This window comes from Grus americana, chromosome 3, assembly GCF_028858705.1.
Source record: "Grus americana isolate bGruAme1 chromosome 3, bGruAme1.mat, whole genome shotgun sequence".
Taxonomy (NCBI): domain Eukaryota; kingdom Metazoa; phylum Chordata; class Aves; order Gruiformes; family Gruidae; genus Grus; species Grus americana.
The window spans coordinates 62,366,191-62,387,864 of record NC_072854.1 but is presented as its reverse complement, the minus strand read 5'-3'; the positions used below and the strand labels follow the sequence as shown (position 1 = coordinate 62,387,864).

Genomic DNA, 21,674 nt, shown 5'->3' with positions numbered 1-21,674 from the left:
CCATGCTGCATTTCACATTTGTACATTACTATATATACTTGATCAAAGTATCCTCACAGTTGTCATTTACACATTTGGTTACTCTTTTCTTCCATGGATGCTATTTTCCATCTTTTGCTCTCTTTCAGCATTAAAAATTTGCAAGAAAAATCACACATAACATATACATTCCTATTTATACTTTCCATTAAAATTTCCTCAGTGAAAATGTAATTCTTGCAAAAACAACTGAGCCAGGTATTTGTCCTGGTTTCGGCAGGGATAGAATTAATTTTCTTCCTAGAAGCTGGCATAGTGCTGTGGTTTGGATTTAGGATGAGAATAATGAGAATTTAGTCTCACCTCCGTGCCTGGCAAGATCATGGAGCAGACCCTCCTGGAGACTATGCTCAGGCACATGGAAAATAAGGAGGTGATTGGTGACAGCCAGCATGGCTTCACTAAGGGCAAATTGTGTCTGACAAATCTGGTGGCCTTCTATGATGGGGTTACAGCGTTGGTGGACAAGGGAAGAGCAACTGACATCATCTACCTGGACTTGTGCAAGGCATTTGACACTGTCCCACACGACATCCTTGTCTCTAAATTGGAGAGACATGGATGGACCACTCAAGTGGATAACGAATTGGCTGGATGGTCGCACTCAAAGAGTTGTGGTCAACAGCTCAATGTCCAAGTGGAGAACAGCGACAAGCGGCATTCCTCAGGGGTCGATACTGGGACCGGCACTGTTGGTGCTGGTCATCTCCAACATCTTTGTTGGCAACATGGACAATGGGATCGAGTGCACCCTCAGAAAGTTTGCCAATGACACCAAGCTGTGTGGTGTGGTCGACACGCTGGAGGGAAGGCATACCATCCAGACGGACCTTGACAGGCTGGAGAGGTGGGCCTGTGCGAACCGCATGAAGTTCAACAAGGCCAAGTGCAAGGTCCTGCATGTGGGTCAGCGCAATCCCAAGCACAGCTACAGGCTGGGCAGAGAATGGATTGAAAGCAGCCCCAAGGAGAAGGACTTGGGGGTATTGATTGATGAGAAGCTCAACATGAGCTGGCAGTGTGCGCTTGCAGCCCAGAAAGCCAACCGTGTCCTGGGCTGCATCAAAAGAAGTGTGACCAGCAGGTCGAGGGAGGTGATCCTGCCCCTCTACTCTACTCTGGTGAGACCCCACCTGGAGTACTGCGTCCAGCTCTGGGGACCTCAACATAAGAAGGACATGGAGCTGTTGGAGAGAGTCCAGAGGAGGCCACAAAGCTGATCAGAGGGCTGGAGCACCTCTCCTGTGAGGACAGGCTGAGAGAGTTGAGGTTGTTCAGCCTGGAGAAAAGGCGGCTCCAGGGAGATCTAATTGTGGCTTACCAGTTTCTGAAGGGGCCTACAGGAAAGATGGTGAGGGACTGTTTATCAGGGAGTGTAGTGACAGGACAAGGGGTAATGGGTTTAAGGTGAAGGAGGGTCGATTTAGGTTAGATATTAGAAAGAAATTCTTTACTGTGAGGGTGGTGAGGTACTGGAACAGGCTAACCAGAGAGGTTGTGGCTGCCCCATCCCTGGAAGTGTTTAAGACCAGGTTGGATGAGGCTTTGGGCAACGTGGTCTAGTGGAGGGTGTCCCTGCCCACGGCAGCAGGGGGTTGGAACTACATGATCTCTGAGGTCCCTTCCAACCCAAACCATTCTATGATTCTATGATTCTATGAATGTTGATAACACACCGATGTTCTTAGTTATTGCCAAGCAGTCAAGGACTTTTCAGCTTCTCATACTGCCCTACCAACAAGCAGGCTGGGGGCGCCCAAGAAGCTGGAGGGGACACAGACAAGATGGCTCACCTAAACTAGCCAAAGGGATATTCCATACCATATGACATCATGATCTGTATATAACTGGGGGGTGGGCCAGGAGGCAGGACAGCTTGGGGTCTTGAGGATCAACTTCGGGTGGTGAGAAATTGTGCGGTTCATCACTTGTTTTGCATATTACTATCATCATCACCATGTTCCTTTTCTGTCCTATTAAACTGTCTGTATCTCAACCCACGAGTTTTGGGGTTTTTTTTTCTTTCTATTTTCATTTCTCACCCCCATCCCACTGGGACCAGGGGGGTGAGCGAATGGCTGTGTCGTTGTTTTAGCTGCCTGCTGGGTTAAACCACGACAGTATTACAGATGGTATGAGTATTATATGTTAAAAAAATTGAGAAAAAGATTCACCTTCCACCTATGTAACTTTGCCATGTTCTATGTCTGAATGTAATTAATGAGGAAACAGCATTATGTCCCAACAGTACAGTGTACAGAACATTTGTCATACACAAATGGGGATATGGACAACACTTTACACACCTCCAGTATGTTGAGAAAAATAGTCCACATAAAACTGTCAATGCTAGTGTCATTATTCTGCACTTCAGACATTCTTTCTCATCTATGTACTGCAATCCTTTTCTTTAGAGGAATTAATGTGTCGCTGCTACTAGAGCCTTGCTACTGGAGAGGTGAGAGTAAGTTACAGGAATTCAAAGTTGTCATACTATTTCAGTAAAATAAACAACCTTGTTGATGTTTTCCATTTTAGCTGAGAGTTACAGGACAGCCTTGCCTAGAAAGACTTTTAAAATTACATTGCTTAAGCAGTGATGGCTCCAGTTAAATCCTTCCAGTCTCCAAGGGGCCAGGTAACTAGCGCTGCACGGACATAGAAAGGAAACCATGCAAACCATGCACAGCCAAAACTCACAAACTGAGTCTCTTCATTTGAACGATTGCTTAAAATACTACTTATGAAGAAAAATACACATTACTGTATTTTCTTCCGTTCACTATCCAGGGAATGGCTCAACTGGAAGACAAAGAAAGTCTGCTGGAAGGATACTGGCTACTACTAATGGTAATAAAGTTTCATACTCCAAAAAAGCTTCAAACTCCAAAAAGGGAAATGTCCATTTCCATAGAATAATAAAGGAGAGATTTCCAGTGGGGTTTATCAGCTGTGTTGTTTCTTTTCTTTCCTTCCTTCCTTCCTTTCCTTCCTTCCTTCCTTCCTTCCTTCCTTCCTTTTCCTGAGTTTTATGGTGTACTCATTATGTTTTTAAAAATACACTAGACGGGATTGTGAATGTTGATATTTTCTCTCATCTTTTTCTGAAACTATGCTAGCAGCAATTATAATTTTTGAGCACTGTGAAACACTCAGCTGAAAATTTCAGACGTTTTGAAATACTGCATCGTTCCTGGTTAGACACTGCATCCTGTATTCACTAAAGGCCTCAAGAGTGTCCCTTGAGGCTGCTGGAAATTGGAGGAGGACAGCTAGTAGGTCAGCTCCTGCTCTTAGGACATGCCAGATGGGTTTCTGTAACTGGTGATTTTAAAGAAGCCACACTCCAGCCCTTTTACAACCAGCTGGCATCCTTCCTCTTCAATGCACGTCATGTTAAGTGAACCCAGACAGCAAAGACTAAAGCACCATCCCTGGCATAATTACAGTTCTTTGTTAGCTCCACGCTCTTACAGGTAAGCTGGGTGAATTTGGAAGCATGATTTGCAGAGCTACAATCACGTCATATCTGCAGCACTATTATTGCAAGATCAGTTATAAATGGAAGCACATTTAGACATAACATTTTACAGAGGTCTTTTTGATGCACAGTAGGCTCTTCGTAAACGTGAGAAATTCATTCATCCATGAAGGAATATGTAGTACAAGCTCACTGACCATTATAGTCTGCTTTTTATCATTATGTATTTTAGCACGTAGACCACACCAAGATTTCCTTGTCTGACAAAATACACAATTTCCCATACACCACAGAAGATGAAAGTAGCACTTAGAGCGATCTAAACATACCTCTTTTTCTCCTGTCTTTTTTAAGTGCTCACATAAGCTCTTTGCACAGTAGGTCTGCTTGACACCCTACTGATAGGCTGTCCACAACTGGTGAATTTTACAGCTGCATGACACAAAAATAATTATGTTGGGATCAGGCTCTATATATGTATTCAATTTTTGTAGACATAAAAAAGAAACATCAATCATTTCTGTAGCTGCATGGCTACAGAAAGTATAAAATGTCAATATTCTAAATAATTCTAAGTCTTTTATCAATACACAGGCATTTAGATAAAAATGTAAAGCAAGTCTGTAGACTTTCCAAACCTATCAACTGCAGACAAATACGTCACTTCTTCAAACCTGATTATATTTGGCAGGATGTCCTGTTAGACAGTTATTCAGAGTCTTATCACAGCTCAACACCAAGACTTTCAACAGAACCTTTGACAAGGTTAGAGTCCAAACCAGAACACATCCAACAGCATCAGAAAAGCAGCTGAAGTGTAACATTATTATTGTAATACATCTGCTACCATAGACATATTCTAAAATACAGTTTAAATTACATGATGAGATTTTCAGTAAATCGTTCAGGATAAGGTTCTCAAAATGTTAGCTAATTTTACCCTGTTTAAATGAAAATTAGATATTATTTCAACCTGGAAAGTTCAGGCCAATGTTGATTTTTCAGGGAAATCTTATCAGTATGTGTTTGCTTTTGTCAAAATTAAGTACTATTGAACTCTAGTACTAACAAGAAAGAACTGAAGAGTTTATAAACGATCAACCAGTGATGCATCACATAACTGCCCTTGGTCCTACAGACTATTCCTCTACTGCTAATTTCATTTTGCAGTCATCTCCAGATTAAATTCAGCATCTTGCAAGAAAAATGTAACAGTTTCCTTCAATTAATTAAACTCCGGATTCCTTGTCTTAAAAGCAAGTCATACATGAAACTCAGTATTCTATCAACTCCTTGGAAGCCTATGATCTTCACTTGTGATGCCCTGAAAAGTATGGTTTAAACTGTCATTTACTACATTTATTAATAAACATGTAAATGCATTCCATTTGAAATAATAAAGTGATGATATGAGACCCTTTGCATCCTCAAAAATATGTGAAAAGGGGATAAAATTGTCTTAATTTTTATGGATCTTTATGATTCATTTTTATGAATCTTTTATGAATGAAGTACTAAAAAACCATGAAAACTCATCATCAAAGCTATTTAACTTGGGCAATGAATTTGAGAACATGATAGACAAACAGTTAGGTACCAGGATAAAGAGCAGGATGTCCGGATGTCCGTAGCCCATCAAAGCTCTAGCACCACTGAAGAACCACTACAGCTACATGGAAGAGAATGTACAGAGAAAGAAATAAACAAATACAGATTATTTAGTGTAAACATGTGAATGTGCTAATGACTGGTGCTTCAGCTTAGTCTGTGTACTTAATCACTTGAAAAGTAGATACTAGATACATAATGGAAGATGATAACCAGTAGCTCAGCGTACAAGAAACCAATTAAATGTATATAAAGGAAAACTGTGGTTGGATTCAAGCTCCTGAACAGTTAGACCCCTGTATACAGGATCTGATTGACAGTGCACAGCATTGACTCTTGCTATCTGCTGTACTTCCCTGAGAACAGAGACTCCTGTGTCTGACGCAGTGAGGGCTAAGTGAATCGGGTTCCTGAAATAAATGAGATTAAAAGCATCCTGGAACAACGCATGGCGACCAGCAAGTAAGCAAGTGAAGTTCAGATGCACAAAATGGGTCAGGGTCTCTCAAGGCCAATACCTGCCAGGCTGTTTAAATAAATGCAATTAGTAGTGGTTGATGTAAAACACAGGATAACAAGATAACTGAGTCTGTTAAGTATAGAACACATTGCTCCCTCTGATGGTAAAATCTACTGAAAGGATAGAAATGCTCCACAGATTTCATTGCAGAATTATTTTAATTTCTTTATTTGAAAAATTGTCATACTATCAAGTTTACTTCACATCTGAAATAAACCAAGCTAAAACGGAGGAGAGGAAATGACAGCCCATCCCACTCAAGGAAATGCCTGAACTGCTGGGAAGCAACGTGCTGCACTCAAGGTAGAGGCTACTAGAAGAATTTTAATGGCAGAGTAAGAATCTTTCAATGGGTGGAAAAAAAGAGCAACTACAGGTTTTTCTAACTGCTCAAGGGACACTATGAGGATCTGCATTTAGTGAACAAGTTCTTTCTCACACTTATTCCTACCTGGGCTGATGAATGCACAAATCCTATTTACTCAGAGGTGGTAAAAAGAATTCCTAAAAACGGTTTAAGCACACATTACTTGTTGCTGGTTTCTGAACTACAATCATAGTTTGACTTTTTTAAAGAAGGAATTTAGTATCGACAGTGCCATGACCAGCAACATGAGGTTCTCAAGCTGCGGGCATTTACTATGTAAATCTCAAACATGCTCAGGTGGCACCCCAAAGCATTTCACTACAAAGCCATGAGTGGTACCACAGGGAAGGTGACTGCGTGACAAACTGAAACTTGAAAACCTGTGCTAATTTTTTAATTAATAATTAAATAAATTAATTAAATAAATTTTAGCATTGCTAAATGAAATAAGAAAACCATTCTTTTTCATTTCAGAAATAAGTGAGGTTTGCTTTAGCTCCTTCCCCTGTATACTTTGACTGAATCACATAAACAAAAATTTCATGTGGCCCAGAACCAAAGACTAAAAATGTAAAGCCAAACATGGTTTAACAGAATCGGGAATGACTAAAGATTTTTTTCATGACAGAAATCCCATTAGTCACTGCTTCCACCACACACAAAAAAAAAAAAAAAAAAAGAAAAAAAATCCTAAAGAGCAAAAATCAGGGTCAGTTAACATTCATTCCCCTATATTTAACCTAAGATTCAGATTTAACATTCCAGCTCCATATTACCTTATCAAATTATATCATATATGCCTTGAAAATTCTATGTCCAGTATTTTCCAGCCTGTGGGGGCTGAGAATGGGAGGCAAAGCGAGAGAAGGAACCAAAGAAGCATTAGGGATCCACGTTCACCTTTCTTCCAGGTCCTCTGAATCAGAGACGCTCTCCCAAGTACCTTCCCTTGTACCTGCCCTGCTAGTCAGATGTAAAGAGCATACCTAAAATACAGATGAGAATGCCAACCTGCATACACCTGAGCTTAGCAACAAGGCCGAGTAGGATACTTGAAGGATCCCAAGAATAAAACCACTGTGTTTAGTCCCCACTTTGAAATCTGTTTCGCAGCAGATTCTCTTCCTTTTGATGCTACCAAATTCTAACTTCAGCAGGTGTTTTCACAAGGAAAAAAGTAAACCCCTCACATATTCTCCATTAGCATAAAAAAAGCATGTCAGTTGGCACTGGAAAGTAGTATATTTTAAACTTCTTCCAGAAATTTGTCAGGAAAGCCACACAGTATGCTGAGCACACTAAAAGTATTACATTGGCAATACATACATAGTACCATAATATGTTGGGCCTTGTTACACTGCTATTTTTATTCCTGTTAAACAATTAAAAATATATTATTGTAATGTTGCTATTTACTATAAAGATTGTTTTTTTCCAGTGCATACCAGTGACAATTTATGTTGTAAAGAACATTTGACCACAAGATTGTTCAGATCTCTGTATACAGCTTTTCCTTTCACTACAGGAAAGCACATTAAACTTTTCAGATTAGAATTTATATCAGTCTCAAACACAGAAAGAAATGTCTTCTCTGCCTATGGCCCAGATACGCTCTATCCTCTACTGGTGTCAGCAAAAGAACACGCTAGCATCAACCAGCAAGTCCTACTGCATTTGAGACTCAGGCTTATCCAAAGGCACCTGTGCAAACCACTGGACTTTTTCTCTCCTTTTTTTTTTTCCTCTCTCTTTTTTTTTTGTTTTAAGCAATGCACCTGGAAAATGGGAAAAGCTCATGACTGCACTGAAACACAAAAATTTTACTCTAAGTGGCCTAGATTTTCCATGGTGAGTAAATTTTCTGTAAAAACACCCTTCAATTTCAGGTACAGGTTCTTAAACACTTAGACAACTACATATCTTTTCAGAGTATTTCTCAGCTCTGTTGTTAGTTGACAAATGACAAACACTCAGCTTATTAGTGGCTCTGGTCAACAACATTCTGGCCTGGTTTTTGCCTTAAATATCATGAAACCAATGTCAGGATGCAGTTAACATATATGGACAAAGAGAGAGTTATGATAAACTAGGTCTCTTGCCACATTTAAGAAAAGGCTTGTTCAGTCAGCTTTGGCCTTGGCCGAAATAAACTTAGTTTCTCACCTAGAAGTTGCCTTTATAAGAGCAACGCTCCAACACAAACCTGATGTACCTGAGCTGCAATGGTGCTGCACGTTTGGGTGGGTGGATCTCTTGGGCTAAAGCACGGTCACGGCTGAAGTACAAGTGCTGGCACGCTGCGAAGCGCGCTACAGCAACAATATTCTCATCTGCCATCAGGTGTTGCTTTCAGGAGCATGGAGGATGAACCAATCTTAAAACAAATTATTTTACTAATTAATAAACAATAAAATAAGCAACACAAGTTTTGCATTGTTTCTTCAATGCAAGCCTCTGGGACAAGTTCTGTCTTAAATTATATTATGACAAAACTGTTTCCATTCACTGTAGCCATAACATTTCAACACTCTTAACTTTTACTCTCTTAAGTTGCTACAGACTTAACCTAATATAAAAGAGCACAAGGATGTGACTGTGGTTTAATGGGTCTGCATGTGCTCAATGTGTTTAAGACATACTTTATAAAATAAGAAATTAGATTCTTCTTCTACTGTCATTTTATTATTTAAAAATGTAACACTTCTCCCTGTCATTCTTCTCTTTTTTAATAGGACTCGACTTGCAAGTCAACCACTCAGATATTGAGGTAGAGCTCAGAGAAAAGTTACTACTGGGAGAAGAAAGAAACCATGACCGTTATATGATGCTGAACAAATATTAGCCATAGCCACAAATCATTCAGAAGTATTTGCTAATAAAATATTTCTGAAATTATTGCTTTTATTTTGTACTGTATTTCCAAGTCTTTTCCAGAAAACTGTGTGAGCCATGCCTAACTTAAAGCACATGAGAAATCCCATTAATTTCATTGGGCTTAATCACATCCCTTAAGTCGCGCACATTCTTCAGCACACTGCTGCATCTGGACTTTTTACAATAATCAAATGAGAATAAACCAAATATATGTTCAGTGTAATCCATACTTTTCACATGAAAATGTAGACATAGTCATTTAATAGACATGAAAGCGCTGGGCTTTTAGCCTTACAAAATGAAAAGGCTGGAGAAGATTGATTGGCTGTCATATTGTCAAATATTTTGTGTGCATTACAAAACTCTAGCCCTTTTTTTACTGAAGAAGAAAGTATTTCTGGACATATTAACATCACCTGGACACTGTCAAGTGTACATCAGCCTAAGCTGATGTACAATCACTGTCCTAAGGAAATTATTGTATTTTCATTTTGCATTCACAGATAGGACTGACATGGACATCCTTGGAAATTTTGTGAGTAATTCTAAGTTAACATGCAATGTTAAAATCAATTTAAAAACCATTTATAAACTTGGCATTTAAAATGCTTAAACATGTATCATATCTTACAAGCAAAATCCATCTGCAGAGCTTGAAATGCGTCTGTCAGATTCTGATGATTTAATATAAAGAAGCACCATTTATAGGGAGAGGCAATACCTTTTATTAGACTGGTTCATATGTTTCAAATCTTATGTGTACATGCACATATACAAACCTTAGGTGAATAAGGCCTTGTTGAAGCTCCAAAGAAGGTCTAAGTCAGCCCAGTTTTCAGGCCTTGAAAAGAAATTTTTGTACCTGCAATTTTTTTCCATTTTTTTTCTAGTCGTATTTTCTGTTAGAATATAAGTCGCCTCTGCTACCCCTATAGCATCAGTGCTATAACATTACTATTAATACAGAACACCATGCTCCAGGAACCCTAGAGCCCTCTGTGCAGAAGGCGGTATCTATCTTGAGGGAAGTTCATGTACCTTACGGAAGTAGCAATTTTCCCAAGGAGTTTCATCCCTAAAATTCCAGTCTGGGGCCTCTCTGGAGCCAGGAATACCAGTCACAACAAGCTATATAGTAGTTATGTGTCAGTCCTTGTCAGCACTCCAAGGACAGTATGTGACAACAGAACATACTTCTTTTATTGGTTTCCCTTGTTATTAAACACAGCCCATACAATGCCTTTCCATTTAAACCTCTGATACTGACTAAGTAACATCTTCCAGGAGACAGGTGGAGAGCTGAACCAGAGGAGACGTGACGGTGCCGATGACAGGAATGTGTCTGTTTGTTTGCCAAGCCCTCTTCTCACCCCATCTTGCCATGAATGTTATTCTGTCTCACTCTCTTGGATATTTTTTTAAGAGACTGTCTATTCAGCTTTTAAAGAAAAGTGTTTTCAAATCATAATTTTAATTAACACAGAAAGAAACGCACATTTCTATTATGTGTGTGTCAACAGTGAATATTTGTATCTTTGACCAATGCCAAACTGTATTTCTCCAAGGATATGCAATTCATACAACACGCGACTCAGCTCAGTTTACTCCTCATCTCAAAATGCAATATCTGCTTGTCTCTTTTGGTCTGTCCCATTTGGTGAACAGGAAAAATAAAAACACACACACAACCACTAATGTAGCCTGGAAAAAGCACCTTCAAATTTATCACTGGTGGATTATGGTATAGAAGTGACAGAATGCTGAAGTGGTAGAAGACAAAGTAGTTAGAAAAAGAGTATTTATGTGTTCGCAGAGGTTGTTACACCATATGTGAAGGTCTTGCAGCAGGGAGAGAACAGCAGCGACGTACCTACATCAAATCTGTTGGAATGTGAAAGATTCAGCCCTGTCAATTTTCTATACTTTCCTATTAGACTACAGACAAGGAATGATGGTATTACACTTTATTCTTGATCCACTGTAATTCAAAGTGGGTGATAATTTTGGATCACACACAGCAAGCCATCTCTCTGTGCCAATTTCTGTGTCTATAGATAGGGGCTAATAAAATACATAAGCAACTCTCAAAAATGCTCTGAAATATACCTTGGAAAAGACATGCTGATTTTCTTTTACTTCAACTGACTTCAAGTTATGCATTTTTCTTCAATGACTGTTTTTAGTTAAAAGCAAACAATCACTCATTAAGGCAACTATTTGTGCTTGCTAAACCCGTAATTCCTTCAGAAGGTACTCGCTTACTGATATTTAATATAGTTCATTGCTTTCGTAACAGTGAAATATTTGTGCATACTGCCAGCATTTCATGACCAGAAGCTAGCCTAGATGACTTCCAGAGGTCTCTTTCAACCAACATCGCTAATTTAACAAGATGAATTGCCTGTAATATTCCGAGTCCTACAAATACTGATATCGCAGAGATAAGAACCACTATGTGCTATGCTGCGATACAGAACAGTCTTCTAAACTGTGACTGACACTTAAAACTCAGTAAAAGAGTTTAAACTATTTTTCATTTCATTGAAACGAGCTTTAACCAAAGTTCCCAGGGTGTGAGCAGGCTGCCCACCCCAGAGGGGAGAAGACTAAACGCTGCAGGTGCAGGGCTCATGCGACAGAGAAGGAGCTACGGCTGAAAACTGAAATGCAAGGGGATCACATCTGACGCCTTCACACGTTAAAACAAAACACAAACGGGGAAACAACACTGTCTGAAAAGGTTGCCAGGGATTGTCCAGCTGCAAGTAGGGCATAAATGCAAGTAACAGATATGATAGTCTGTATAATCTGATGAAAAACAAATAACTTACCCAGGGCACAATGGGGATGATTGTCCAAACGTCACAAAAATGAAAACCTGTTCAGTCAGGTTTAGCCTCACATCTGCTAGTGTCCCGTCCTACAGCACTGCAATCTATTGTTTAATTCTAGGTTAAAATGAAGTAATCTAAATATGCACGCTGTTATATAAAAGGGCCAGGGGATGAAATTACACCAGTTTCTAATAAGGCCCTTTGAAATCCTAAACTAGCAAGTTAGCAGCCAAATTATTTTTCTTCTACTAATACAGATTGAACAGCAAACAATGACTAGAAAAAAGATAAAATAAAGAGTGTAAAACCTCTGTAGTTCTCAAAATCCTATGTTTGTTTGCTACACCAAGGCACAACATAGGACTATTTAGGTGCTAAATATTTATCGTTTTATTAACCATCTCCAAGACCAGTCTTAAAAAACTTTTGTCTCCTGATTACTGGATTCTTCATAAATACAAGATCTGTAAAGTTTCTTTCTCTCCCATTTCAAAACTAAATAGAAGAATTTTTAACATGCATCTTTTGAAAAAGCAGTCTAGTTAGAATTTAGTAAAAATCAGCATATTTATTTTGAACTATAGCAATAATAGTAATATAAAATCTAATGTGTTTCAATATATCTTCTACTTTTTTTAATTTAGTGTGTATAAAATCTATGGCAATCAGAGTTATTAAAACTACATTTTTACCTAGCTACATCTGTCTGAGTAAAATCAATTTATGTGGCTTTAAGTATTCTTTTACTTGATAAGTAGCAGCCCGCACATGGTGACAGACATCACACCAGAATATAAAAAGGGCCCTTTGGTTATTTTCTTCTGTCTGTAAAATGCCTGTGCTACTATTTTCTTCTATTTCTTTCAGAATACTCATAAACAAATTTCCTTCCTATGCAAGATGTACGAGCATATTCTGCATCTGAATTGGGAAAGGAAAAGAGAGTAGTGAGCTCTTTAGGACACAGCCCGCCCCCCCCAAGGGTACAGAGCCACTGATGAGCCCCAGCCCAGCCCGCTCCACGCCGGCTGCAGGAACTCCCTGGATCTCAGCGGCACCGGATGGAACCCAGCTCTCCTCTGTGGCAGGCAGTAACTTGCATCATTTTCCTGCTGATCTTCCAAAACACAGCTATTTACCTACGCGGTTGTGTGTGAAGACAGGAAAAGCGAAGTATAGTAAACTCCACTGTGATTCTGACTCTTTTGATCACTGTACAATCTGGATTCAGACTAGATCCCCCCACCTCTGCCACATGGAACTGGGAGCAAGAAGGCAGAGGAAAGCAAGCATGACAGACTTCTTGGCACGGAGGCTCTACGGTACGACAAGCAGGCAAGGAGCCTGACTTCTGGTCAGTCGGTGCATAAGGATTTAAAATGTAGCAGGGGCAAGGAATTTACTACAAATAAAAACAGGGAAAAATAAATAAATTAGTGGCATAATGCAATAAATGGTGTATATATTACATCTAATCAAGACGGCATCTCAGAAAACACAGCAGCTGCTCAATTCAGTCAAAGGCACTTCTTTAGAGGCTCAGAGAACAGGGGTGCACTTAGGTTTCTGAAGCAACATGTGGTCACGCAGTCACTGCTCTGAGACAAAAGTGGAAGAGTTTATTCGTTGTAGGGCAACAGGGATGCTGTAGAACTGCTCATAACTAAGATCAGATCAGTTTCACCTGACTGTGATATAGTTTAAGGACAGCAATCATAGAACCAATTGTTTCTTATTAGTGTATTTTAAAAGAACAGAAGACAGGGTAACCAACAAAAACTTGAGAGTTAGAACAATAGTAGGGATCTCAGAACTATGGAGAAGACTGTCACAGTAAAAGCTACACGCCAGTCCATCATATTCAGGAGGATGACCTACTTGCAGAAATTAGGATAATTTCTTTTCTTTAAAATAAAACTTGAAAATTAACCTTGTTAACTAACCCAAGTAAATGTGCCTGGCCTCCTTTCCCAAGGATGACCTGCCTGGGGAAATGGATTCAATAAAGGCATCTCTCTATTCAGAAAACTCAACTGTCCATCAAACATGCTATCCAACAGCAAGTACCTTCTAACCCATCTCGGTTGCAGAGACAGGCAGTCTTTCAAGTAACCGAGGACTAGAATATTCGGGGCAAGGTGCCAGCACAAGTTTGAGCACAGGTCTTGCATTCATGCTTATTCACACAATCTAATACACTTGCAGCAGTGGCTAGATCCTTGGGCTCCTTCAATTTCCGCGATCTAAATCTTACGCATTCAGCTCCCAGAGAGGAATCCTGAAGATGGAACGAAGTACCTAGGCTCCTTGAACATGTCAAGAACCAGGAATCCTGCATGATGAGCAGAAACTGCCTAGAGCTAACCAGTACAAAACACATTAACAACTACAAAACACCAGAACAGTACAAGCAGAAGGGGTATAAGGTACACATCCCCAGTTTCCTGGAGCTTAAACCACCAAAGCCTTGGCTAGAGAACGCCTCCTTCTACCCGAGATCTCTAGCCTAGAGTCCTGTTGAGCGGCTTTTAAAGAAATAAGCCAGAAACACTATTTTCTTTTTAAAAACTTGGCTGTGAGAGGAGTTGAATCCTTATATAATAGTGAAAAGGCTCTTGAAGTGGGGAAATCAAGGTTCGATATCTGCTCTAGGCAGACAGGCTTCACACCACAATTCCTTTTCCCAGGACGCTGCCCAACACCTGGGTGAGATCTTAGTCTGGGTGCACACCTGGATGCAGGGAGTGATGAAAGGGGACTCTTCCCACCCGTTACGTTGAAGTTCTGCCACTGTTCAGCAACAAGTATGAAGAATAAACTCTTATATCACAATTTTCTGTGACACTAACGACAGCGTAAGGACAGCAAGTCCTATCTCCATATGCAACAGGGCACAGATTTCACCTCGGTCTGTAATCTGCAAGACTTCTCACATATTAGCATAAAGCTATGTAGTAACTATGAAAAATACTGCAGAAATTAGACTACGATAAGGTAGTAAAATGGCTACTAAAGTATGCATTTATCAGGCATCCAGTCGTGCAACAACATTTTAACCACTATGAAAACATATTTTTGCACTAAGCTAAACTGGCTCGTCTACTTCCTATTAATAACCTTACTATGCATACTGCACAGAATAATTGTTTCACAGACTATGAGAGAAGAACTCCTACTTAATCTTTTATGACCTTTATAAAACTTTATTAAATTATGAAGCCATGCAGCTTTTATATGTTCTAAAGTTTTGGTTGGGAATAGTTTAAACACATAAACCTGTGCAGATGTCCTAAGTAGTGCCACCATGGTGACTTAAGACACTGTTAAGACTTTCCAGTTCTGTACTACTTTAAATCAGCAATAAAACTCTAATCCAAGATAAAGTCTCAGATAGGAGCTATCCAGTCAGGAGCAAAGTACTCCTTATTAAAGTAAATTACTGACATTTTAAAAAGACATGCAAGCTCTTCTCAGTTCCTTGCAATTGAGTTACCTATAAAGTCTCTGCTATAAAAAAAGATATTAAAACTAGTTTATTACATGGATAACCTCTTTCAGCATGTCAGAAATAGAAATATGAAATCCCTTTATTGATCTTTATTACACTGAGCCCAAGCTGAGACTCGTGGGGATCACAGTACTCAAAATCTGCCAGTACTGTGACCACTAGAAATTAAGATGGTAAAAACAAAGCCAGTATTTTGGATGGCAAGCCCAGCCAACTTTAAATTTGATGGGAGCATGCCACCTCCTCAGAACTGCAGCCTGGTGGTAAGGAAGTCTGGAGAGCACATCCTTAAGGGAAAGGAAAAATTAGAAAGGAAAAAGGAGAAGAAATGTCCACCCTGTTTGTCCCAGCTACTTCATCGATGACAAGGGGAATCTCCCTCTGACATGGAACAGGGAGATACACTGCCAATTCTCACAGTCCCCTTGAAACAATTCACGTATGTCATCTGCCACAGTCTGACCATCTGAAATTTCTTGTTCACATTTTTGGTAACTCTTGCTTTGGCAAAACTGACAGACCATTATGGATACACATTTTGATACAATTATTTGAACAAGGCATACCACTGTGCAAGCTTTTAACATTTTATTCTTCCAGTATACCTTAATTATATCCATCAGCCCTCCAACAATTTCAGTACTGCAAAATCCTATATAACTATGATCTTTTACCTTCAACAGGTAAAACTGAAGATTAAAACCACTCATTTCATGTATGACCACTCATTTCATGCATGAACTAGGAAAAAGTTTGAACCTAAAAGCTCAGAAGCTTTCCTCAGGTCTTACTACAATTCTCAAATCCAAAGTAAAATCCCTTCAAACACCACTTGAACAGAATTCAATTTATTCCATTCAGTTTAGCAACATTTGTACTTACTGACTGTTCGCTTAGATCCTGAGAGTCTTCCATGGAGGTTATTCACCCTTCTTTCCCCCACAAGCAGAAATTATCTTCCCTTCAGTTTACAGCTCAGTAGTCTAAATTAAAAATAAGAGAAAAAATTAACATGTTAGTCTGTGGTCCTCACTCCTCAGGTAAATCTGCAATAAACAAACACCCTAACTGAGGCTGTGGTTTCACTAAAATCTGCAGCAAAGTTGCCACTGACTTCTCTGAAGCCTATTTTCATATACAATGTTTCAACACCTCCAGTATTGTTTTGGGAAACTAAAATACAGGAACAGAAACAGGAACACACCTAAGTAATAATTCTTTAACTCCTGCAAGAAAAAATGGTTATGAAAACAAACCAATAAAAAAAGCTAAAATGTTTAATACAGGCAGCTGTTTAAGTACACAACAAAAGATGACCCTTGGGAGAATATAGTAGGAAGACAATTATGGAATGCCGAACAAAACTGCTTAATACACATTTAATGATATCCTCTTAGTCATTAAGTGTCTGGCAGAAAGAGGTTATTATGCAATTATCAGCATGAAGTCCCCTCTCTAAGGTCCATTAAATTCCTTCAGGATTAAATAAAATACACGAAGTGCTTTATAACAAGCAGCTCCCTATAAAGTGCTAAATGACAGACATTTACCCTAATTATCTGCTATGTCTATGCCTTCTCTCATAGGGTGAATCACTCTCATCAGATATTGAGATCTTCAAAAGGAAAATTGGATTTTCTGAGAGTTCTGCAAATGAATGATTATGGTAACCTTAACTATAAGGCCACACAATTATATTACAATCTCCATTCTCAGGAAAGATCCACTTTGGAGTTACGCAAAGTTGCATAATTTAGAACAAGTGCCAGGGATATTTCATATATGCAATAATCTTATTATTAATCAAAGCTAGTATTACATTTAAAAGAAAACAAACTATATAACAGTACATAAACACATAAATTAAGGAACCCAAACAACCTGGATTTGTTTATCAACAAGGCACCATTACCATCTATCAACAAGAAACCACTACCTGGGAGTATGTCCAGTAACATAAACTTATTGTGGATCTCTGTTTTAAATTTTGACCAGCAAGCGCTTATACCTTACGCTACCTCCAACTTGCACAAACGTAACCATTGCTCACCTGAGCTTAAACAGCGTATAGCTCTGTTGGCACTCGCAGAACACTTGAAGGGAAACGGAGCTACAAGCCACTGCACCCACTCATCCCCATCCACCTCACGTCGCCCTGTGAATACCTCCTCTCTTAGTCTGAAGTGCCGCTTGCTTGCCGTATCTCCGTTTACTCCCCAAAACGTAACTCCCAAAATTTCCTTGTGTTTTGCGTTAGGTATTTCCTAGAACATACACACATGCACGTTTACAGACCCAGTCTACTTTCTTTCCAGTCTCACCTTTATTTCCCCTTTTTCCTGCCACCAGATTACACTCTCCTGTTTTCCTTCCCTCTTCTCTAAGTTTCAAAAAGATTTTCATTCGCATTTCATTAATTTTTGCCATGATGTTACATAAGAAAAAGACCAATTGCAAGCAAATCATGGTGCATGTATTTCACCTTATCGGAAAGCTGAAAATAATTCCTGTTTTTCAAAATGGCTTCAGTCTCCTCTCAATTTCAGAGGGATCCAAGACATCAGCGTCTTCACCCATGATGCCTTCACCAAAACAATAAGCACCTCCCATGTTTTTTTGGTTCATATGGAGCCCACACCCTTGTGTTTGTAAAAATCTTATGCAGTCTTTGTCCAACAGAAACAAAAGGCAAATAGAAAAGCTTCTTTAAAACACCCACTACAGGCAAATTTCAGAGAGGAGCTTACCAAGAACAATGGGTATTTTGAGAGAAAGCAGCTCTACATGGCATTTCCTGCGGCGGCCCCTGCCAAAGGAGGCAATTCCAAACACAAAGGCGAATTTTCACAACCGATCCTAAAATATTCCATGAATAAGTTCAGCACAAAATCTGCTTTAATTTAATTAAGAGTTTGAAGTGTGTGCATGTTATTGCATTAGTAAGACTGCCTGCAGAAAGAAATGGTCAAGCACTCAGTAGTAAAATACAAGATTGGGAACAGATTTTTTGACTGTTTCTAAGTTTACTGACTGAAAGTCAGTACCTGGCTCGCATGGAAACATGCAACGCTCTGTCTGTCAGTCACTGAAGGTGATGGATCCCTCACTTTGTGTGTGAAACTCGACTACAACTCAACTGTGGAGCCATACCATAACAGACAGACCTATATTCATGTTTCTTTCCATATTGATCATGATCTTGGCTGGAGCACCTCTCCTATGAGGACAGGCTGAGAGAGTTGAGGTTGTTCAGCCTGGAGGAGAAGGCTCTGGGGAGATCTAATTGCGGCCTTCCAGTACCTGAAGGGGCCTACAGGAAAGCTGGTGAGGGACTGTTTATCAGGGAGTGTAGTGACAGGACAAGGGGTAATGGGTTTAAGCTGAAGGAGGGTCAATTTAGATTAGATGTTAGAAAGAAATTCTTTACTGTGAGGGTGGTGAGGCACTGGAACAGGTTGCCCAGAGAGGTTGTGGAGGCCCCCTCCCTGGAAGTGTTCAAGGCCAGGTTGGATGGGGCTTTGGGCAACGTGGTCTAGTGGAGGGTGTCCCTGCCCACAGCAGGGGGGTTGGAACTAGATGGGCTTTGAGGTCCCTTCCAACCCAAACCATTCTATGATTCTATCTTAGCCAAAGCACACTAAAATCAACAGATCGAGGTCACATTTTTCCTTAAAAAAAAAGCGTATCAATATTTTAAATACATCCTAATCATGTAAGTCCAACAGAAGTTTTACTATTAAGAACTGCCTATGACTCACCAACAATATGTGTGTTGTGTCCCAAAATTTAGGTGGATGTATCCACTGGAACGCATCATTATATGTCACTTGCATTAGTCATCTTCTAAAAAAACTGACCTTCACGAATTTTTGAACTTACTTTACTGAATTGCAAGACAAAGACAAGCTTCTTTAATCTTTTCAGAAATACATGATGTGTTAAATATATCCTTTGCATGAACATGCTATATTATAATAGTTTCCAGGGCTCCGTTGTTCATCTTCACACTGCCTCAAAATTCGAATACTCTTACTGGAAATGGAGCTTTTTTAAATAAAATTCAGAATTAATATTTTATCGGTATTCTACCTATCAACAGTTAAATCCTGCTACATTTTGAGCCCAGTTAAAGCAGCTGATTATAACTATAACCAACTGCTAACACAATGATTTTTATAATGGCAGTTATGCCAATTGCACTTAGACCAAATCCTTTAGGGTTTAGTTTTATAAATTTGTAAAAGAGGAGAAAAACCATTAGAGAACTCAGTGATTTAAATAAGACCAACATTACTCCCTAATAAAGATATAAAATTAAAGGATAATAGTAACCTCGTGCTGTTTTATGAGGCAATAATCCAGTTACCAATTCAACCTTGTAGTTTATCCCATCAAGAGAACCAGATTAAAAACAGAGGGAGGGAAGGCACTCTTATCCCTATTATGTTGCAAGTGTTTCTAACTGGGTTTAAATATTTTTAAAACTGTTGTTAAAAGTCTTAAACTCACAGACAAGCCAGAATGAAGAAAAAAAGTCTGTTTCTGCCCTTGATCCAGTCCTTGCAGATGTGGCTTTAAAACTGATGAAGTGTTTTATGCTCCCAGATAAAAATTTTACCTTTCTAAGAAATGTCTTAATTAGGAGGATTCCTGACTTTCCTCATCAACAAATGCATTTAAATCTAATTTTTTATTTATTTATTTTTATCTGGGGGAATAAAACACTTCATCAAATTTAAACTGCAACTTCCAGGACTCGACTATGAGGAGAAACATGTGTTTCCTCCCAGAGATACACCCATAAGTTAAAAAAAATAAAAAACTACTTGAGGATCTGCTGTATGCCACTTTGTAAATGATTGAAAATGTAAGAGAGCAAGGGCATAATCTCTCCCCTTGCAATGATTTCTTTAGAAAATTAGAATTGCAACAAATAAACTGATTGAGGCAGTTTCATTATCTACATGATGTCTAATAAGATCCTGTGCTGCAACTTTCATAAGCTCTAGGCAGAAAGCTTGGGGATCCACAGGTAAAAAACAGCCTTAAAGCACTTGACGTTTCCCAAGTGTATTTCAGAGGCTGCTTCAGTCAGCCAGATGGAGAGATGGAGCTCCAAGAAGAATCCATCATCTGGGAAAGGAATTTGGCCATCAGACAAAAATTTTCCACCCTTTCATTTCAACCCAAAATCTGAGGAAAAAAGTCTTCTCTTGGTCCACTAGGAGTTGGATTCCTCAAATGAAATTATTGGGGGGGGTGGTCCTCACTTTCTACCACAACATTTTTTTTCACAGGATAATCCCCTTGAGCACATTGTCAGAATCTTTTTATTCTTTTTCAACTGAAGAACATCTACTATTGAGGTTATACCATGGTGATGCCCTGTCATGATGCTCTGGCAGTATAGTACAGGAGCTGCACGACGTCAGTCAAATTTACTATATTGTTTTTACATTTTGAAATGTGTCGACAAGAAGCCTAGAGAATAAACAGAAAGAATGCTGCTGTGGTTAACACAATTAACTCATACCCACAAAGAAGAACTCATTTCTACCACAGTCACAGGTTGAGAGTCAAAATGTTAAATGAGAAGTTGTCACACATAGAACAATTTCTCATTTGCTAGTGCTCTACTTCAGAAACCTGTGATAGTAGAAGTACTCAGTGCTTGTAACTGCAACTGAACGTGCGCAGGACGTGCAGCAGTATGGTGTCAAAAAATGAGCAGAGCCTCCAGGGTCTGAACTCCTCCAGCCTCAGGAAAGCCTCTGTCTAGGTTTGCACCATTCCTACAGACCATCTGAGGAGAGTGAAGCACGTTTGAGGCATGAAAGGCTATGCAAGGCAGATAATGAGAATCCAAGCAAGGAGCTAGTGCATATGCACTGCAATCTCACTAAATCAGATGATTTCATGCTAGTTGTTTCCCATGAAACTCACTTTATCTGAAAGAACTGGAGAAGGCAATAACAAACAGGCACCACCTAACATTCAATCATTTCTTACTTAGGAAAACATTTTTCTAGTTCTCTGCACGCGTATCACCTGTAGTCTCATGTGTAAAAGATAAAATATAACCTAAATTAAAAGAAAATGAAACCAAATGCTGATTTATTAGAATTTCAACTTAGCCTACATCTACAATCAAAAACTGTATTTTGAACAGTAAAAACATACTGCTTTCTCAGTCCCTACTGGTATCACATTCGGAAAAGAAGAAAGATCCATGCCCCAGATGAGGTATGAGACTGATGTGCTTTATAACCTAGCTTTCTTCAAAAGTCAAGTGAAACTATTAGCAGACAAGTCAATAAGAAAAAAATACTAATTTAACAGTTTTAAAATAAACAAAATTATAACCGTAGGGCTTTGTAGAAACTGGACATCACTGTCTGTCCTTGTTTTGGTAGAAAAAGAAGACATGTCAGCTTTCTTATCTA

General features: G+C 39.2%; 1 protein-coding gene across 16 annotated transcripts in view; it reads right to left on the bottom strand.

Annotated features, from left to right (window-relative positions):
• Nucleotides 1–21,674, bottom strand: part of EYA4 (EYA transcriptional coactivator and phosphatase 4) — a 159,124-nt gene that overhangs the window by 123,191 nt on the left and 14,259 nt on the right. For all 16 annotated transcript variants that reach the window (XM_054822053.1, XM_054822051.1, XM_054822050.1 and 13 more), the window contains exon 2: nucleotides 16,114–16,214. In XM_054822053.1, coding sequence (XP_054678028.1) covers nucleotides 16,114–16,146 — 33 coding nt within the window. In that variant the 5' untranslated portion in view covers nucleotides 16,147–16,214. The remainder of the gene's footprint in view (nucleotides 1–16,113; nucleotides 16,215–21,674) is intronic.